Source organism: Carettochelys insculpta, chromosome 29 (genome assembly GCF_033958435.1).
Source record: "Carettochelys insculpta isolate YL-2023 chromosome 29, ASM3395843v1, whole genome shotgun sequence".
NCBI classification, from domain to species: domain Eukaryota; kingdom Metazoa; phylum Chordata; order Testudines; family Carettochelyidae; genus Carettochelys; species Carettochelys insculpta.
In genome coordinates this window covers 5,345,812-5,362,863 of record NC_134165.1, presented here as the reverse complement: position 1 = coordinate 5,362,863, position 17,052 = coordinate 5,345,812, and the positions used below count along the sequence as shown (strand labels likewise).

Here is a 17,052-nt window from a genome sequence, read left to right as displayed (position 1 = left end):
CCTGGTGGAGGAGAGAGCCCCTCTTCTGGGTGCTTCCACAGTCAGCTGCTGCTAGCTAGAGGTGGCCAGGGTAGATGGGACTAGGGCACTGAGCAGGGACGGGCCTTTCCCAGGAGGTTCAGAGAGATGGGGCTTCTCTCCTGTGCTCTATTGGTGGCTGGTAGGCCTTGAGTTCTGGGATAGTAGAGATTTCCCTCCTGGGCCCTGCTCTGCCTGGAGGCACTGGGAGGCAAAGCTCTCCTGGTGGGTGCTACATAATGTGTGTGTGTGGTGTGGGGAAAGGAATTGGTCCCTCTCCAATTAACGTCTGTCTCATTCAGTCCTAGCTCGGCAGGCCAGGAGGATTTGGCTGTTCCCCATCACATTGCAGGGGGCGGAGACCGTGCCCAGCCCCTGGGTGGGACAAGATGGATGACACAGTTACTGCCGACACAGCTACTGCCAACGCAGCCCCCGTTCCTCAGGCCAATAGCACAGCGACCTCTGGGAAAGGGGCGGCAGCTGGCCAGCCTCCTGCCAAACCCAAACCTGCCAAGAACGCTGTGAAATCAGCCCCCGGCTCTGCAGCGAAGCGGCCCGCAACCCCTGGCGCTGGTTCCAAACCACTCAGCAATGGGGTGCCCCCGAGGGCTGAAACCCCACAGAGGAAGCCGGCAACAGCAGCAGCCCCCAAGGCCAGCGCTGCCTCTGCCAAGACAGCCGCCAGGAAGGCAGCGGGTGAGGGCGTGCCGAAGCCTCCGGAGAAGGCCGGGCCGTCGAGGGCTGGAAGGAAGACGCCGGTCGCGGCCGTGGCCTTGGGTACACTCCTCACTCTCCTGCAACATTGAGCCTGATCCCTGGGGCCTACCACTGCCCCTTGCCCTTAGCCAGGATCCTGACCTGGGGTGGGCTTGGTGCGGGCCAGGCTCCTGTGGGCTGGGAGGTGGCAGGGGAGGCTCCCCTGCTAAGGGCTGTGGGTGGGGGCAGGCGGGAGGGTGTCTCACTGTGGGGAGGAGGGCGCTGCGCTGTCACTTATCCCCCTCACCCCAATAAAACAGCTGGCTGGGCTCTGCACTGGGGGCCTGTGTTGCCCATCTGGAGCCTGGGCTGTGGCATGATGGGAAAAGCCCTGAGGGGTCCCTCCCCCAACACGCCCCCACCCCCCCAGAGGGAGCAGTGGAGAACCCTGGAGTCCCTGCGCCAGTGACAGCCAGGCTCGAAGGCAGCTGCGTGGCGGACCCCCGATCCAGGTTCCCACGCCTTGGGGTCTGGCCCCTCTGCCAGGGCTGTGCGGGGGCGGGAGGGGGTCGAAGCTGAGTCCCTTTCCATCTGGGGGTATTGGGCTAGTTGCCTTCTCAATAACCTGACATCTGGTGGGCTGAAGCCGTCTCCCTCTCTCTGTTTCTAGCCCCGAAGTCAGCCTCCGGGAAGCCTGAGAAACCAGAACTGGCTAAGCCCTCCAGGTGCGGTGTGGAGTCACTTGCTGGATGTGAGAGGGTTGGGTAAAGAGCCTGCCCCAGGAGACCCAGCAGGGGGGTGTGGTGCTGCTGGGAAGACTGGTGTTTGGGGGAAGGGTCTGGATTTCCAAGTGGGGCAGCTCCTCAGCAGGCAAGACAGTGGCTGAGATGCCCACTGCCCTCCCTGCCCCACAAGCAGCAAGCAATAGCAAACACCATGACGCCCGTGCAGGGTGTGTAAGGTACCCGAGCTGATGTGACCAGACGTCATCACACTAACAGCATCAGACAGGCTGATAGCGGGTGTCCCTGATGCTAGAGGCAGCACCTGGTGGAGCCTGAGACAAGAAGGAATCGCTCCTTGTGTGAGACCTTTCTGAATTTTGCCCCTTGCTAATGTGCAGTGGGATGTGTGCTGACCGTATGTTGCACAGCTAGTGGCTGAACCTGATCTGCATAGTGTCGTAGTCCAGCGAGTGGTCCCTGGTAAACAGTGGAGACAGCAGTGGGACACAAGCTATGTGGATGCTTGTCTGTCATTCAGTAAATACCTCTTGTTGGAGATAAGCTTTGCTTCTGCGTATCAAGAGACAAAAATATCACGATGGCCCTGAGGGGTAGGGGGGAGGCTTTTGAAAGCAGAGGGGTCTCTAATCCAGCAGCCCAAGTCTGAATGAGATCAAGGCACTTTAAGAGAGCCAAATCAAAAGTGAAGTGTGACCTTTTTAGCCACAGAAACATGGAGCCACTTCATGTAGGGTTGTGGGGGACCCTCCATCACTCAGAGTGGTTATTAATGATTCTCAATCCTGCTGGAAAGGTATAACAAGTGGGGTTCTGCAGGTGTCTGTATTAGGACCAGTTCTGTTCAATATTTTCATCAACGATTTAGATATTGGCATAGACAGGATGCTTATTAAGTTTGCAGATGATACCAAGCTAGGAGGGGTTGCAACTGCTTTGGAGGGTAGGGTGAAAATTCAAAATGATCTGGACAAATTGGAGAAATGATCTGAAGTAAACAGGATGAAGTTTAATAGACAAATGCAAAGTGCTCCACTTAGGAAGGAACAATCAGTTTCACACATACAGAATGGGAAGCGACTGTCTAGGAATGAGTACAGCAGAAAGGGATCTAGGGGTTATAGTGGACCACAAGTTAAATATGAGTCAACAGTGTGATGCTGTTGCAAAAAAAGCAAACATGGTTCTGGGCTGCATTAACAGGTGTGTTGTGAACAAGACACAAGAAGTCATTCTTCCGCTCTATTCTGCGCTGGTTAGGCCTCAGTTGAAGTACAGTGTCCAGTTCTGGGCGCAGCATTTCAAGAAAGATGTAGAGAAATTGGAAAGGATCCAGAAAAGAGCAACGAGAATGATCAAAGGTCTAGAGAACATGACTGATGAAAAAAGGCTGAAAGAATTGGTCCTGTTTCGTTTGGAAAAGAGAAGATTGAGGGGGGACGTGATAGTGGTTTTCAGGTATCTAAAAGAGTGTCTGAAGGAGGAGGGAGAACTTGTTCTTCTTGGCCTCTGAGGATAGGACAAGGAGCAATGAGCTTAAACTGCAGAAAGGGAGGTTTAGGTTGGACATCAGGTAATTTTTTTCCAGTGTTTAACTGTCAGGGTGGTCAGGAACTTTTTCCTAGAGAGGTTGTGGAATCTTCATCGCTGGAGATATTTAAGAACAGGTTAGATAAATGTCTGTCGGGGATGGTTTAGACAGTACTTGGCCCTGTCATGAGGGTAGGGGGCTGGACTCGATGGTCTCCCAACGTCCCTTCCAGTCCTAGCATTCTATGAACTGAGCCTGGGTGTCTTTCCCCACGAGAAGTGTTGGCTCAGACATGAGTGCCCCATGTAGGCTAGACAACCCACCTGCTGTTCTGGGCGTTTATGCAGAGAGTGAGGCTGGATGGTGGTAAGCTGGGTTGTCAGACATCACAAATTTCCCTGATAAGTCCTGTGGCCTGCCGGACATTTTTGCATAAATGCAGGACGCTGGACTTGTCAGGAAAATTCTCTCCCTGCTGCAGGGCTTCTGGGGATGCCTGCCCTAGGATTCTGCGGCTGGGGCAGCTGGCTGGGGCATGTCCCGCACCCCACCCCCTCCTCCCCTGAGAATCTGGCAACCCTAGAGGTGAGTGTAGTGCCTGGGAACAGGGCAGTGTTTCAGTGGGGCCGCCGATCACTCCCATGGCAGCTGGGGATTTGGAAGCTGTGGGAACCTGCTCCAGGAGCTGTATGTGAGGAAGGCTGGGGGGGCTTGGGTGTAGCTGATGGGCTGGCTGCTTTGCTGGAGCAAAAGGGGAAAAGAGAAACTCCCTCACCCTCAGGAAGCTGCCCCATGGTTAATCACCTGCACTTAGGAGCTGTTAACCCCTTCTGGCCCGGTGTGTGGCAGCTGCTGTAGGCTGCAAGGTGTAGCTTGATTTTTTTAGTAACGGAGGTCGCCGTGTCAGTCTGTGCTCCCGCAAAACAAAGCAGCAGAAATGTAGCATTTGAAAGACGAACAAAATGACTTATTGGTGATGAGCTTTTCATGGGACAGACCCACTTCATCAGCGCGGAAGAAGATCGTGGCTCTGTCCCAGGAAAGCTCATCACCGAATAAATCATCTTGTTAGTCTTTCAAATGCTACGTTTCTGCTGCTGGATTTCCGTGAGGGCTCTGGGAGTGCCAGGTGACCGCCCCTCGGTAGCACGCTGGGGAAAGGTGGGGTGTGCTCAGAGGAGGTCTCACTGATGCGGTGTCCTGGGGTCGGTGCTTGTCATTCACGGACCCAGGAGAGGAGGATATGCAGAGAACTCACATGACCCCTCCCCGCCAAGCAGGGGGTTGTGGAGGCTCCGGAGGAGAGGGCTGGAGTCGGCCGTGCCCCAGCCCCACCCTCCAATTGGTCCAAACTCAAGATGGAATTTAGTAAAGAAACAATCAAAGTACACTGGGTGGGACTGAAATGTCAATGGCTCAATACAACTGGGGGATAGCGGGCTAGGGGGCCGCACTGCTGGGACAGGTGTCTGCCAGTCAAACCCCTACGAGTCAACAGTGCAGGGTGGCGGCAAAAAGCTGGGATCGGCCTGGCACATAACGACGCGCGTGTGACTGTCCGGCTCACAAGGCCTAGGCTGGGCTCCTGGGCAAAGTTCTGGGCATGAAGTCTGAAAGATGGGGACAAACTGGGGAGCGTCCAGAGAAGCAAGACTCCTGATGGGAGGTTTGGAAAATGGAAAGATCGAACTGGGCAGCTTCAGTCTGTGACGAAAGAACTGGGGTGCAGGGGCAGGGCAGATAATGGCCAGCGAATCAATCAAGGGCTGTTACAGAAAGGACTGATCTACTATCCTCCACTCCCCCTATGCTGAGGGGGAGGAACAGCTCAGTGGTTTGAGCACTGGCCAGCTAAACTCAGGGTGGTGAGCTCAGTCCTTGAGGAGCCATTTAGGGATCTGGGGCAAATTGATTGATTTTAAAAAAAAAAAAAAAAAAAAAAAATCCATCAGGGATGGTGCTTTGTCCTGGCAAGAGGGCAGGGACTGGACTGGACGACCTCCCGAGGTTCCTTGCAGCTCTCCATAGATTAAGTGATGGGCTTAATCAGCAGCCCGGGACAGTTTGAGCAAAGTTTTTCCTAACACCTAATCTCATTGGTCCGGCAGTTAAGTTCCATCTTGTCAAATCCCTGTCACCAGAGGCTTTGAAGGACAGGTTGGACCCACACCTCTCAGGGTGGCCTCCGTTTGTGGTCCTGCCTCAGTGCAGAGGAGAGGACTTGAGCTGCCTCCCAGCCCCATGACTCCGGGGAAGTGGGCTTTGGGGTTTTTTAAAGCCATTGAGCTGAAAAGTGTGGCAAGGGGTGAATCCAGCTCACGACGGCACAACTTCCCTGGCTGCACCAGAGTAATGGGGATAACACTTAGGCAGTTGGGAACTGGATGGCTGGAATTCTGGGAAGCGGGGGGCGGGGGGGGGGGGGGGAGAGTGGGTGTGGCCCAGTGGTCCATTAAGTTTTTTTCCACCCACGGTTGGAATACGTTTTACGCGTGTGTGCGCATCACCAGTGGAACATGCTGCTGGGGGTGGGCGTTCTCATCAGCTGGGCGGCACCTGAATGTCTCCTGTGCTCAGCGGCCAGCGAATGCTGGCAGGCCTGCCCACAATGAGCCCCCTGGAAGAGGGGTTAGGATGAAGCTGGTGGAGACAGGGACAGGAGGGAAGGTCAAAATGTGGCACCAGGTGGAGACTGTGAGCAGAGAACCATGGCCTGCGCCTGCCGCTCTGCGGCGGAGCTGGTGGAGGCTGGAGAGAGGAAGCCAGCAGGGCTGGAAATAGACCCCCGCCCCCCCCCCAACCAGCTTCCTCTGGGATTGAAACAGGGTCTCGCAATTTGGTGGGGTCAAACAAGTCGGTTTGACTTGATCCGTGAGTCCGCTTTGCTTTCTGCTGCCCCAAGGGGGTAGCGGCTCCCAGCGCCTCCCCCAGGCTAGTGGGACGTCCTGCTTCGAACAGCATTTGAGTATCATGGTTTGACTGCAATATGGGGGGACTCGGTGGCCGTGTCCAGAGAGGCTGTGGGGGCACTGAGCTCTGCCTGCACATGGGCTTGGCTGGGAGACCAAGGGGGTATCGGAGGAGGGGCACCTGTTAGAGCTCCCCAGAGATGAGCCTCTACTGCCCAACCGTGGCTGCCGTTCAGATCCCGTCCACACGGTGCTGGCAAGGGGCCTAGATGGCTTTGATTGGCAGATGGCCAAGTGCATTGGTGCTCAGATGCTACTGTGCCAGGAACCCCTGGTCTAGCTAGTCAGGGGACGCGTCAGTCTGACCACTGCAGGCTGGTACTGAGCAGTCCTTTTGTGGGGCAGCGGTGTGCAAGCCCTGCGTCCCCTGGGCTGTACTCGCTTGCTCCCTCTGCCGGAGAGACCTGGGTTCTAGCTCTAGGTCTGCCGTTGTCCTGCTGGGTGACCAGGGGGCAAGTCCCTGCCCTGCCTCAGTTTGCCCATCTGCAGAGTGGGGAGAGCAGGGCGTTGAGCTCTGCAGGTGCAGGGTGTACGGTGGCGCTAGCTCTGGGTTCAGGATGTGACACTGGCCCGTGTCTAGTTGCTGCATGGGACAAACACCTGCTGTCTTCACCCCCCTCTGGTCTGGTTTCAGGCCCTCTGCTCCAGGGACGAAAGACTCGGCGCCACCAGCCTCCGCCAGAGCCCTGACCAGCAGCCGACCGGCCGTGGCCAAAGTCAGACACATGGCGCCACCTGGTGGCCCAAGCTCGGCAGCACCAGAGCAGCCGCGAAACAAAGCCACCTCTGCAAAGAAAGAGACGGGGGCCACCCGCCCCAGCGCCGGTGAGCAGCTTAGAGACAGAGGCGACTGCTGGGGAGGGACACAAGGGGGACACAGGCCACAGGGGCCCTCCCCTGCATGGCCCTGTCCCACGCCACCCTCAGCCCCAGGCAGGGCCATCCCTAGGGGGCTACAAGGCCTGGGACAGCTCTGTCCCTCACCCCTCCTCCCTGGTGTGGGCACCTGGGGCATCTGCCGTACAGGCTGGCTGGAGCCCCTGGCAGGGGCCTGGCTCGTGTTCTCCTGGGTCTGTACGTTGCTCCCTGGCTCGGGGCAGGGGCAGGGGTAGTGGTGGCCCATCTGCTCGGCCGTTCAGCCGGCAGACCCCACGGTGGGATGGTGGCTGATTTTTGGGCTCCAGCCTTGTGCTTTGTGACCCCGATGCCACTCTGGGCTCAGCTGCTCTCAGACTCGGGCCTGCCCTCCGTGGGGGAGGGGCAGAAGCTCCCCGCCAGCCCTGAGAAATGCCAAGGCCGAGGGGTGCACTGCATTATGGGTATTCCTTCCTCTTCTGAGGCAAGCGTGAGGCAGAGCTGCCCCAAGGCTGGTCTAGTTACTCTGGGGCAGACCCCAGACAAGAACCACCATGGAGCCTGCTCTGCCGTGGCCCCAAGGAGTGAGGTGGGACTTGGGACTGTGGTGGAGGCCACTGGCTTTCCCAGGGCACTGCAGCAGCTCCCAGCACCCGCTGCTGGCTAGGCCTGTTAGCCCGGAGGGCCCTTCCAATGACCTATCGATTTAGGGCCTAGCTCTGAGACCTGGCTTCTTTCTTGTCCCTTGCAGACCTCGGCAGAGCCACCCCCGCAGCCAGGGCCCCGCAGCCTGGCCCAGCCAGGAGTGCCAGAGCCAAACTCCTACTGGAGGCCAAAAGCCACCCAGTCCCTGGCACTCCCAAAGCCTCGGAAAAGCCCAGGCCCACAGGGCCGAAAACCTCTCCCAAGGCCGGGGGCAGCCGTCCCACTACGCCACAGAGAGCAGCCACCTCGGCCCCAAAGAGGCTGCCGGCGGGGAGTCCCGGCAAGAAGCTCCCCAAGAAAGAGGCTAGTTACAACCTGGAGCCTGTGCCGGTCCTCAGGAAGAAGCTGCTTTCCCCTGAAGAGGGTGAGGCCGAGCCGGCTGCTGCCAGTGTCCCTGTGGCCTCTTCGGAGGCTCTGCCTGGCGTGGAGAGGGCAGCCCCCGAGGGCTGCATGAAGCCTGCGGCTGAGGAAGGCTCGACACCGGAGGGGGGCCCAGTTCTGGTCCCAGCAGATGGGGATGCTCCCGAGAGCCACAAGCTGCAGGGTTCAGGAGCCAAGCAAAGGCCTGGGAGGGACCTGGAAGGGGTGGTCAGTGGCGGAGCGCCCCTGGAGGGAAGAGGCTCCTCTGGCCCAGAGCTGGCGGCAGCGGAGCCTCTGTCCCACCACACAGCAGCGCCTCCTGGAGACCAGCAGCTGCCAGGGCACTCAGCCCCACGAGGGTTGGGCTGTTGCCCTCCGGGGGCAACGCTGCACTCAGCTGGCACAGAGGTCCCTGAGGTGCCAACCGACCTGCAGGGAGAGCAGAGCCTGGTGGGCAACGCGCCCCTGTGCCCAGGCCCCCGTGAGACAGACCTGGCAGCCCGGGGAGAGCCACAGCCCTGCCCGGAAGCCCCCATGGCCACTGAGCGCCTGGACTCGTGGCCAGAAGGCGCTGGAAGAGCAGCTCGGGAGGTCCCCTCGCCAGCACCAGCCCAGCCCCATTCCTCCTGCGCAGCCGGGGCCTCCCAGGCACAGCTCCTCAGTGAAGCAGCCCCTCAGGACGGCACACAAGGGCAGCGCTCCCCAGTCGGGTCACCGGGGCACCCGGCAGAGCCTCCGCAAAGGGGGCAGCAGGAGGATGTGACAGCCCCAGGCACTGAGGCAGCGGTGCCCACCCGTGAGACAGACACGTGGCCGCCAGCCAGCCGGGAGGGGCCTTCTCCAGAAGAGGTGGCAGAGCCGGGGGAGGAAGGGAACCAGAGCGGTGCTCTGATCCTGCCAGCACCTGCCCAGGGGGCTCTTGCCTCAGAGAGATGCACTCAGGGCGAGGGCTCTGGGGAGATGGGGGGTCTGGAGGGTGAAGCAGGGGTTAGTGCAGAGGAGGCGTCTTGGCAGGGGGTGCAGGGTCCCAGGGGAGGGCCTGCTGGTGCTGGGCAGGTTATTCCCCCCACAGAGCAGCTCCGTGAGGACAGCCAGGCGTCTGAAGACCAGCCCAGCTTCACCCTGGCTCCCAGCATGTCCCGACCCGCTGCGGGGGACTGTCGCCTGGCTTTGGGGAGCCCTGAGGAAGCCGAGCTGGGCTGCCCCTGCCCAGGAGCTCCTGGTGGCATTGCTGGGGTGGGGCCCATGGAAGGGGAGCCCTCGCTGCCGGGGGGAGCTGACGAGCTGGAGCCATGTGCCCAGTGGGGATCACTGGCAGGCCCCGAGGTGACCGTGCACAAGCCTCAGAGCCTGCCCCTGAAGAGCCTGGATCTGCCCCAGGAGCCGGCCTCCTGCCCCCTGGCCCCGGGGCAGCTCTCGTCCAGCAGCGCTGAGTCGGAGGGGCCCTCCAAGAGCCGCTCCAAGTCCAGCACGCTGAGCGGCCCTGACCTGGCCGGCAAGAGCAGCAGCGAGACCAGCACCCCCGAGGAGCTGCGGGATTACGACAGCAGCTCGGGCGTGGAGTCCAAGTCAGACGAGAAGCTGGAGCAGACCTTCCCCCACAGCCCCCTGGAGGACCTGCCCGGGGAGCAGGACCTGGGCATCCACATGGACAAGGGGGACGACGAGGCCGAGACCCTCCCAGCTGACGAGCTCCTGGGCGACCCGCCCACCGAGCCCACCGTGTCCTCCGAGGAAGAGGGGGAGCTGGATGGAGACCTCCTGAAGGAGCCTGGCTTCCCTGCCCTGGGCAAGTCCCTGGTGTGCCGGGCGCCCACCCCACCCCGCACGCCGTCCCTGGAGGGGTCGGAGGAGCTGGGCTCAGGCGACGCCGGTATGGGGACACCGGCCTCCACCAACTCCGCCATCTCCTGCGATGCCTTCGAGGCCGCCTTCCACCTCCACTCCACCGACAGCTGTGGGAAAAGCCCCGGCCTCTCCTCCCTGGAGAGCGAAGAGCACTCGGCCGAGAGCACCCGGGACCAAGTCCCCAAGGGCTCTGAGCCAGCCAACCTACCCGAGGCAGAAGAGCGCAGCAAGATCGCCCTCCCCAGGGACTGGCTCTGCCAGCTGGAGCACCCCCAGCGGACGGGGCTGGCAGATGAGGAGGTGCCAGCCTCCCAGCCCTATGGCACCCTTCCCCGTGGCCCGGCGGCAGGTAACGTATAGAGGAGCCTGCCACGTGTCTCCAACTGCCAACGCCGCGATACCTTAACGCTAACTCAGTTGTGCAATAGTGCCCCCCACTGCAGGGAATCCCCCCTCAGTGCCCCCACCCCGTCTCCCAGTGGGCTGCACAGCCCCTGACTGCACAGCCCCTCTGGCCTAGCCTACATCTCGTGTCTAGATCAAGCGCCCCAGGCTCTCACCAGCAGCGAGGAGAGCCTCGTGGGAAGACATCTGGGGCTTTAACGTTCTCCCCTTCTGGGGTGAGGGCTGGGGGCCCAACTTTTTAGCCGTTCAGTAAGATGAATAAAGAGTCGCTAACCTGGATCTGACCACCTGGCCTGTTGGTTGTATTTTTGTGTAGGGCACTTACTGTCCCTTCCAGGGGCTGCAGAGGGGGCAGCAGAAAGCAGGGTCAAGAAGGTTTGGGGTGGGGGCTAGGGAGCAACCATCTGTCATGGCTGATGCCTTTTAAGACTTGCTTCGTAGCCTAGCAGTAGAGGAGAATTGTCTAACTGTAGCCCTGGCTTGTCCAGGCGATAGCTCGGCCATCATGTGGCAGCTCTTCACGGTGGAGAGCATCTCAGCCCTTCCCTGGACCACCCTGCAGTGGGTGGACTCCTCTGGATCCCAGCAGCCCCCATCTCCTGGACCTTTTGGTCCAAGGTGACTCCATTTTGAGAGCTAGAGGCCCAAGGCAGTGTCCCTCCCCTTGGCCAGGTCTGTGGACTAGATCACTCCACTGCCATGACCTAAGGCCTGGTTTTTGGGGCAGCTCCATCCTCCGGGATGCAGTTGCCATGGAGATGCTAGATAGATAGTTTTAACAGCTGCAGGATTTGTGCCTAGGCTGGTCCCAGTGTGTTGTGCTTAAATAAAAGCTTGTAGGAGATAACTGGGTCCATCTTCACCCTCCAGGCTGTCCTCCTTGGTGCAAATCCCCTGGTCCCTGCTGCAGTACGGGACCCAGACGTGGTGTTCTGGTTCCAGCCAATAGCAGGCAATGTTGCACCCGTTGGCCAACTCACTGCAGCATCAACCGCTCCACCCAGCAAGAGGCATCTCAGGGGACCAGCAGTCGAGATCCCTGCTTAGCTGCTGCCCCCAGAACCACTCCTCCCACCTGGGCATGGCTGCCATGGAGGCCTCCCAGAGGTCTAGCCTTAGGCAGGGAATTAGGAGCCGGTTCCTGGGTGGGGTGGGGTGGTACTGAAGGGGTGAACCCTGGATGTTGCCTGGCCTCTCCTCCCTGTCTGTCTGTGCCTGTGCCAGTCTGTCCCGTTGGTGCCCCTTGTCTCTCTTTCGTCTTGACCCCTCCCCCCCAGTGGGCTGTTCTCTCCAACCCATGCTCCTGTGCCCTATTGTAGGTGAGAGCGGGGCTGGCCTGGGGCTCTTCTCCTGGGGGCCCTGCCCCCCTGAAATCCTCTCCACCATCTACGAGGTGGAAGGAGGCGCAGAGACCCCTGGGCAGGTCCCTGAAGAGGAGGAGAAGGATGGGAGCTGCCAGCTCCTGCCAGCTGCCCCTTGCGGAAAGGGCCCCCTGCACCTGGGCAGCCTCCAAGCAACCGTCATGCAGCAGCTGATCAGCCGGACTCTGCTCTTTTCCTCCACTGGGGAAGCACCTGTGGGGGGCAGAGGAGCCCCAGTCATGAGCGAGGTGGAGCTTGGCAAGTGGACAGACCTGCTGTCGCCATTGGATGAATCTCGGGCTAGCATCACCTCGGTCACCAGCTTCTCCCCTGAGGATGTCTCCTCTCCCCAGGGCGACTGGACAGTGGTGGAGGTGGAGACCTTCCACTGACTTCCTTCGCCTGCCCTGGCATCATCTCTCCTCCCCCATCCCTCCTCTGGATGAAGTGGCTCAGATCCCTGCTGTGACCTGTTCTTCTGGGGACCTTGCCTGGTGGGTCAGCTGGTGCCTCTGACTCAACAGTGCAGAACTTTCCTTCTACCTCTGGGCCCAGAGTGGAGCCAAGGGCTTGCCGTGTTGCGGCTCCATAAGTCGGGGAAGAGGGCCACCAGAAGAACTTGCAGTGGGTGACATTTAGCTGTGGCCCCCGGCATCCTTGACTTCAGTTTCAACTGTCTGAATTCTGGTCTCACCGTCTTCCCCCGGAGTCTTCATCTTGCGGGCCTCTCTCAAGGTGAGGTGAGCCCATAACAGCCCCTGCCCCTCCCCCATGCCTCCTGAGGCTGGTCCCCAAGAGACTGTTCCATTTGTTAGCCTTGGTGGCTTCCCTAATGGAGCCAAAATCTACAGGCTCTTGTGAAGAGGTTGGGGTGGGGGAGGTTGGCAGTTCCCACCCAGGAGCTCTCCTGCGTCTAAGCCAGTCTCTTCACCTCCTTCAGGTCCATCCAGCAGGTCTCCATCCTTCAGGAGAATGGGCTGGGGGCTTTCCTTGCCCGGAGGCAAGAGGTTCCCAGGGCTCTATCTGGCTGTGGCAGGAGGAAGGTCGGGCCAGGACTAGGTATGGAGCTGGGGTTGGGGGGAGGCATGACATGGCCTTAAAGCTGGACCGAAATCCTCAATGAATGTTCTCTAATTTCCCTCCCACCCCCCTTGCCCTCAAAGCTGGGCTGCTGGACAATGAGGGGACACGGGATGGAGGCGCTGTGTGCGCGGTGGTGGTGGTTTGACCTGATTTGCCTGCTCCCTTGGAAGAGAGCGGAGACCTTGGCTGAGGCTCTAGCTGTTGCGCTTTTGTGGGGGGGTTGGGCTTTTGTCTGCCGTGGGTGTAGCCTGTGCATGAAATCTGCTGACCCCCCGCAACTCCACGAGCTGCGGTCGTGTGGGTTGCAGGCTTGGATCCTCCGGCAGGGCGGGGTGCAGGGGTGGTGAACCTTCGCGGTACTGTTGTTTGAAGGGAGGGTGGCGGGGCAGAGCTTGCCGAAGGGGCTGTGTTTTGTGGCAGCCCTGCTTGCCCCTTGTGGCTACAGGCAGGCTGGGCTGCAGGAAGCTTCAGTCCAGGTCCGGCTTCCTCACGCCTGGTGGCTGGGAGGAAGCCAGTGTGCTGCCATCTCCACTGTAACAGCTGGGCCTCCCTTTTAAGGTGCTGCTTGGCTCCAGCAGAGGGTGGAGGTGTGGGGCTCCATGCTGCAGCTGGGACCTCTCAAATGCACTTCAGCCCAGCCAGGGTCTCTTCTCCGCAGCCCTCGGTGAGCCACAGACACCACCCTCCTTGAGAGCATCTTTCGTAAGCTCCGCAGGGGAGCTACTCACTGGGACGCCAAGGCTGCCAGGTGTCTGCCAGCCCATGGAGACACAATACTGCCTCTTACAGGAGCCAGGCGTCCTCCAAGCCACGCTGCACCTGCTGCTTGGCACAGAGCAGGGTGGCAGCAACTCAAAGCTTCAAGGGGAGGGGGCTCGTGTGCTCTTCTGTTTGATTTCACAGGGGCGAGGGGGAAGGTAAGCGGGGGGGAAGTGGAGTCCATGCAGTTAGACTGTGCCCCAAGGCGGGACATGGCTCTTTGGCTGGTGGGGGTGGCCAGCGGCTGTGCGTAACCGTGTTTGTTGTGAACGTAGCGAATCTAGCTGTAGCAAAGCCCTGGCTGCCATGAGCAAGTGTCCTGCTGGTTTTGTTCTAACATAGTAAACTGTGCCCAGGAAACTCATTTGATGGCTGCTGGTGGCGCTTTTTCTAAGCAACTTTTGGTTTTAATAAAGATGGATTAAATGCTGCTCCTGCATTGACTCTTCCTGGGGTGACACGGAGGGGGCAAAGGGATCTCCGACAGCTGAGTGTGCTCACACCCAATCTCTGCTCAGCTTGTGCGACTGCCTACCCATGGCCTGGGACAGGGGCCCACTGGAGCGTCTGGCACGGGGTGCTGGAGTTGAGCTAAAAGTCGGCTGTCGCTCAGCTAAGGCTGGAAAGGAGACTCGTCCTGCCTGTATGTCAGGGGTCTAGGTGCTGCTCCGTGGGACTGTAACCCACACCCAGTAGGTGTGTCGGTTACAGTTCCAACCTAGGGGAAGAGACAGGGCAGAGCTGCTAGCAGAGCACAGGTGTCTTGACTTGCAAACTCCAGCACCTGGCTGCTTCCAGAGGGCTTGAACCTGTGCTCAGAGCAGCTGGGAGGGCTGTGTGCACCATGCCAGCTTCTGGGAGGGCAAAGTGGGCTCCAGCCAGCTCACTGGCTTCCCCTGGGGCCAGCAGGAAGATGATTTTATGGGCAGGGAAAGCAGGGCTTGTACTTGACCTGACAACTACTTCCCCATCCCCAAAGGAGCCACAGCTGAGCCAGTCTGCCTCCTCCGGCCCTGTCCCTCAACTGCTGAATGGCTGGGTCTGAACCCAGGCGGAGACTCAGGAGCAGCCTTCATGAGGCTGTTACAGGTCCCCATCAAACACTGCTTTGTCTAAGTGCGACCCTCACATAACGAGGGCTCCAGGCTTGGGCTGGGCACATGGACAATGCTTCTCGGGATCAGTCTTGGGCCCCAGCCTTCTCCCTAGCAGCCCCTTGCTGGCCAAGAAGAGAACGGTGACCAAAAGCCAGGCAAGGCCAGGCGGCTCCTCTGAAAACAGACTAGGGCCCCCATGGCCCCAGCCTGATGTATGCAAGCCTGGCCGGCACTCCAAGGTGCCACCTTCCCCTGCTAGGGGAGGCCTTAAGCTGCAGGTGTTTGGTCCATCCAGTGCTGGCACTTCAGGTGCTTAGCAAAATCTTCAAGAGGCAGCGGAGCCTCCATGCTCTTAAGAGCAGGCCTAGTGTCGCCTACCAGCCTGGCTCTAGCAGGGGCTGGTATGGAATGGGCAAGGGGGATTTAGCTTGGGCTGCTGCTGGTCAGAGGTTTAACAATGCTGCAAGCAGAGGGGATCTGTGGCCAGGATCCAGCGCTGGCTTTCTTCTCTGTGACCCAATCGAGTTGTTGCTTGAAGTCGGTTACGCTTTTGGCATCACAGCAGCCGGCAGCAATGAGGTCCACAGGTCAGTTGTGCAGCATGTGGAAAAGAGACAGCAGAGCTCTGAAAGGGGCCTCAGGAGGGCAGCTAGGCCAGGTCCCAGCACCTAATAACTTAACCATTCCTCCCTGATGTTTTAAAATCTTCATTGAGGGTGAGTCCACAACCTCCCTAGGCACTTTGCTCCTGGCTGGAAGTTTCACCAAAGGTCCGTTTCAGCAGTGGAAGCCTGTTGCAGCTGGTCTTAACTGCTGAGGACACTTTATCACCCTCTGCTTTGTAACCCCTCTGCTGTACTTCTGCCTGGCTTCACTGCATAATGAGACAAATGCAGCTCCTTGCGAGTGGCCCTCATAAGTGATTTTGCACTGATTAGGCCTCAGTGGAGTATTGTGGCTAATGCTGGCACCATGGCTTTTTTGCACCACTGTGGACAAATTAGAGACAGGCGTGTGACGAGCAATACAATTAAAGGGCTAGAAACTTGTGATGTGTCTCATTCTGTTCACAGCGTTCCTGCTCCGACAGGCCCCAGTTCCTTGGCCTTTTTTGCATGTGTCACACTGTTACTGCCTTTAACTGGTGGGGTCCCTTGCCAATGAGCTCCTTCCAGGATAGCGCCTCTGAAGGCCTCCTCTTTAGCTTCAACTTGTTAATCTCATCAGGTGGAACCTCCAACACAGTTGAATAGTCTCATGGCTCCTTTTGCACAATACACCATGATTTTTGCAGCCCTGTGAGAGCCTCCCTGCTCATCGCTAAGCTAGCCCTGCCCCCATGTATTTATAGTACAGCCTCAGTGTTTTCTGGCCTGTTGTTAGCTGGTCCTAACCTACTTGTTGACCACTGCTTGGCAGGAAGCTGACCTGGTCTAAGAACGAGCAACAGTGATGCTAAACTCTCTTGGGGGGCCATAACCATGAGTTTAAATGCTAAATACACCTGCTGGACTGATGCCAGTCAGATGGGGCATAGCGGGCTGCAAACTTGTAATGTTTTTGGCAGGACTTGACTTGCACTTATTACATTTGCAACCTCTCATGCTCCTGGACTGGCATTGGCTCTGCCATACCCCAAGAACAGCGCTCATGCTCCTTGCTGCACCGGGGGGCAGGTTTGGGAGGCATGTAGCTGGTGTGGGAAACACTCCAAGCGGAGCCAGGGATTTAAGGCAGGAAGCCCAGCACCAGCTCAGTTTCTTTCTGTTCCTGAGGCTAGTGAGCTGGACCAGGAATCAGACCTGGCATCAAGATCCAGTGCTGCATGTTAACTTCAGACGTGGCCTGGCCTAGCTTCATGCCTCAGTTTCCCCATTTATAAAGTGGGCTATTGACATCAGTGCTTCTCTATGGAACCAGGAGTGCCAGCCCCGGCCCCCGCCCCCCACCACACACACACGCTGAGGATTACAGAGCTGCCAGAACTCTGTCGTCTCTGACCAGGAGTTTAAACCACTCACTGCCAGAGATGAAGCTGAGATCTGCTGGGTTCCTCCACACTGGGGTGCAAGCCCCTGTGGGGCAGCTGGCTGTGGTGGAACAGGGGTCAGCTGCACTGATCGGCAAGGCCTATTTTCCACCAAAGGGGCCATTTTCACCTTGTATCAGGGAAGCTGAGGATGGAGAGATGCACCTGTCCCCCCACCTCTGACTGGCCCTGGCTGAGCCCTCCCTCCTGGGCAGTCAACCCTCTGGCTTTGCCCTGGTGCAGACCTGCTATTCCACCCCATTGCTGTCAGCCAACAGCCCCAAGGTTCAACTCCTCCCTGCTCCAGCTGCCCTGTGGAACAGGCCAGGCCCAATGGTACCTGCTCAATTCCCAGCTCTGCTAGACACCCTAGGGCACCAGCACTATGCCTCAATTTCCCCACTTATAAAATCAGAGGGCATGCTGTTGTCCTTATTTATTGGGGCTCACTCCTGACCTGCAGCAAAGCACCCCCAGAGGTCCCCCCTATCCTGCAGGACAACACCCCCTCGTGGTGCGCTGGGGTTAGCAGAGGAGGGAGCACCTCCAACTATCAGGCGTTGGCAAGGGCAGCCAGCGTAGCACTGGAG

The 17,052-nt window shown here is 59.0% G+C and overlaps 1 protein-coding gene across 1 annotated transcript; it reads left to right on the top strand.

The window, feature by feature from the left end:
• The first annotated feature begins 326 nt into the window (after window positions 1-326).
• On the top strand, window positions 327-12,892 carry PRR36 (proline rich 36). Its single transcript, XM_074979964.1, has 5 exons — window positions 327-798; window positions 1,388-1,442; window positions 6,595-6,785; window positions 7,567-10,077; window positions 11,453-12,892. Exons 1-5 carry the CDS (start codon window positions 408-410, stop codon window positions 11,884-11,886), a joined length of 3,582 nt encoding a protein of 1,193 aa, XP_074836065.1. The 5' UTR covers window positions 327-407; the 3' UTR covers window positions 11,887-12,892.
• The last annotated feature ends 4,160 nt before the right edge of the window (window positions 12,893-17,052 follow it).

What these genes read in the sequence shown, in the direction of transcription:
- PRR36 (XM_074979964.1), top strand. Translation starts at nt 408, where the DNA reads ATGGATGACACAGTTACTGCCGACACAGCTACTGCCAACGCAGCCCCC. An exon ending in GAACTGGCTAAGCCCTCCAG is followed by an intron (nt 1,443 to 6,594) that starts GTGCGGTGTGGA and finishes GTCTGGTTTCAG; the next exon opens with GCCCTCTGCTCCAGGGACGA. An exon ending in GGCCACCCGCCCCAGCGCCG is followed by an intron (nt 6,786 to 7,566) that starts GTGAGCAGCTTA and finishes TGTCCCTTGCAG; the next exon opens with ACCTCGGCAGAGCCACCCCC.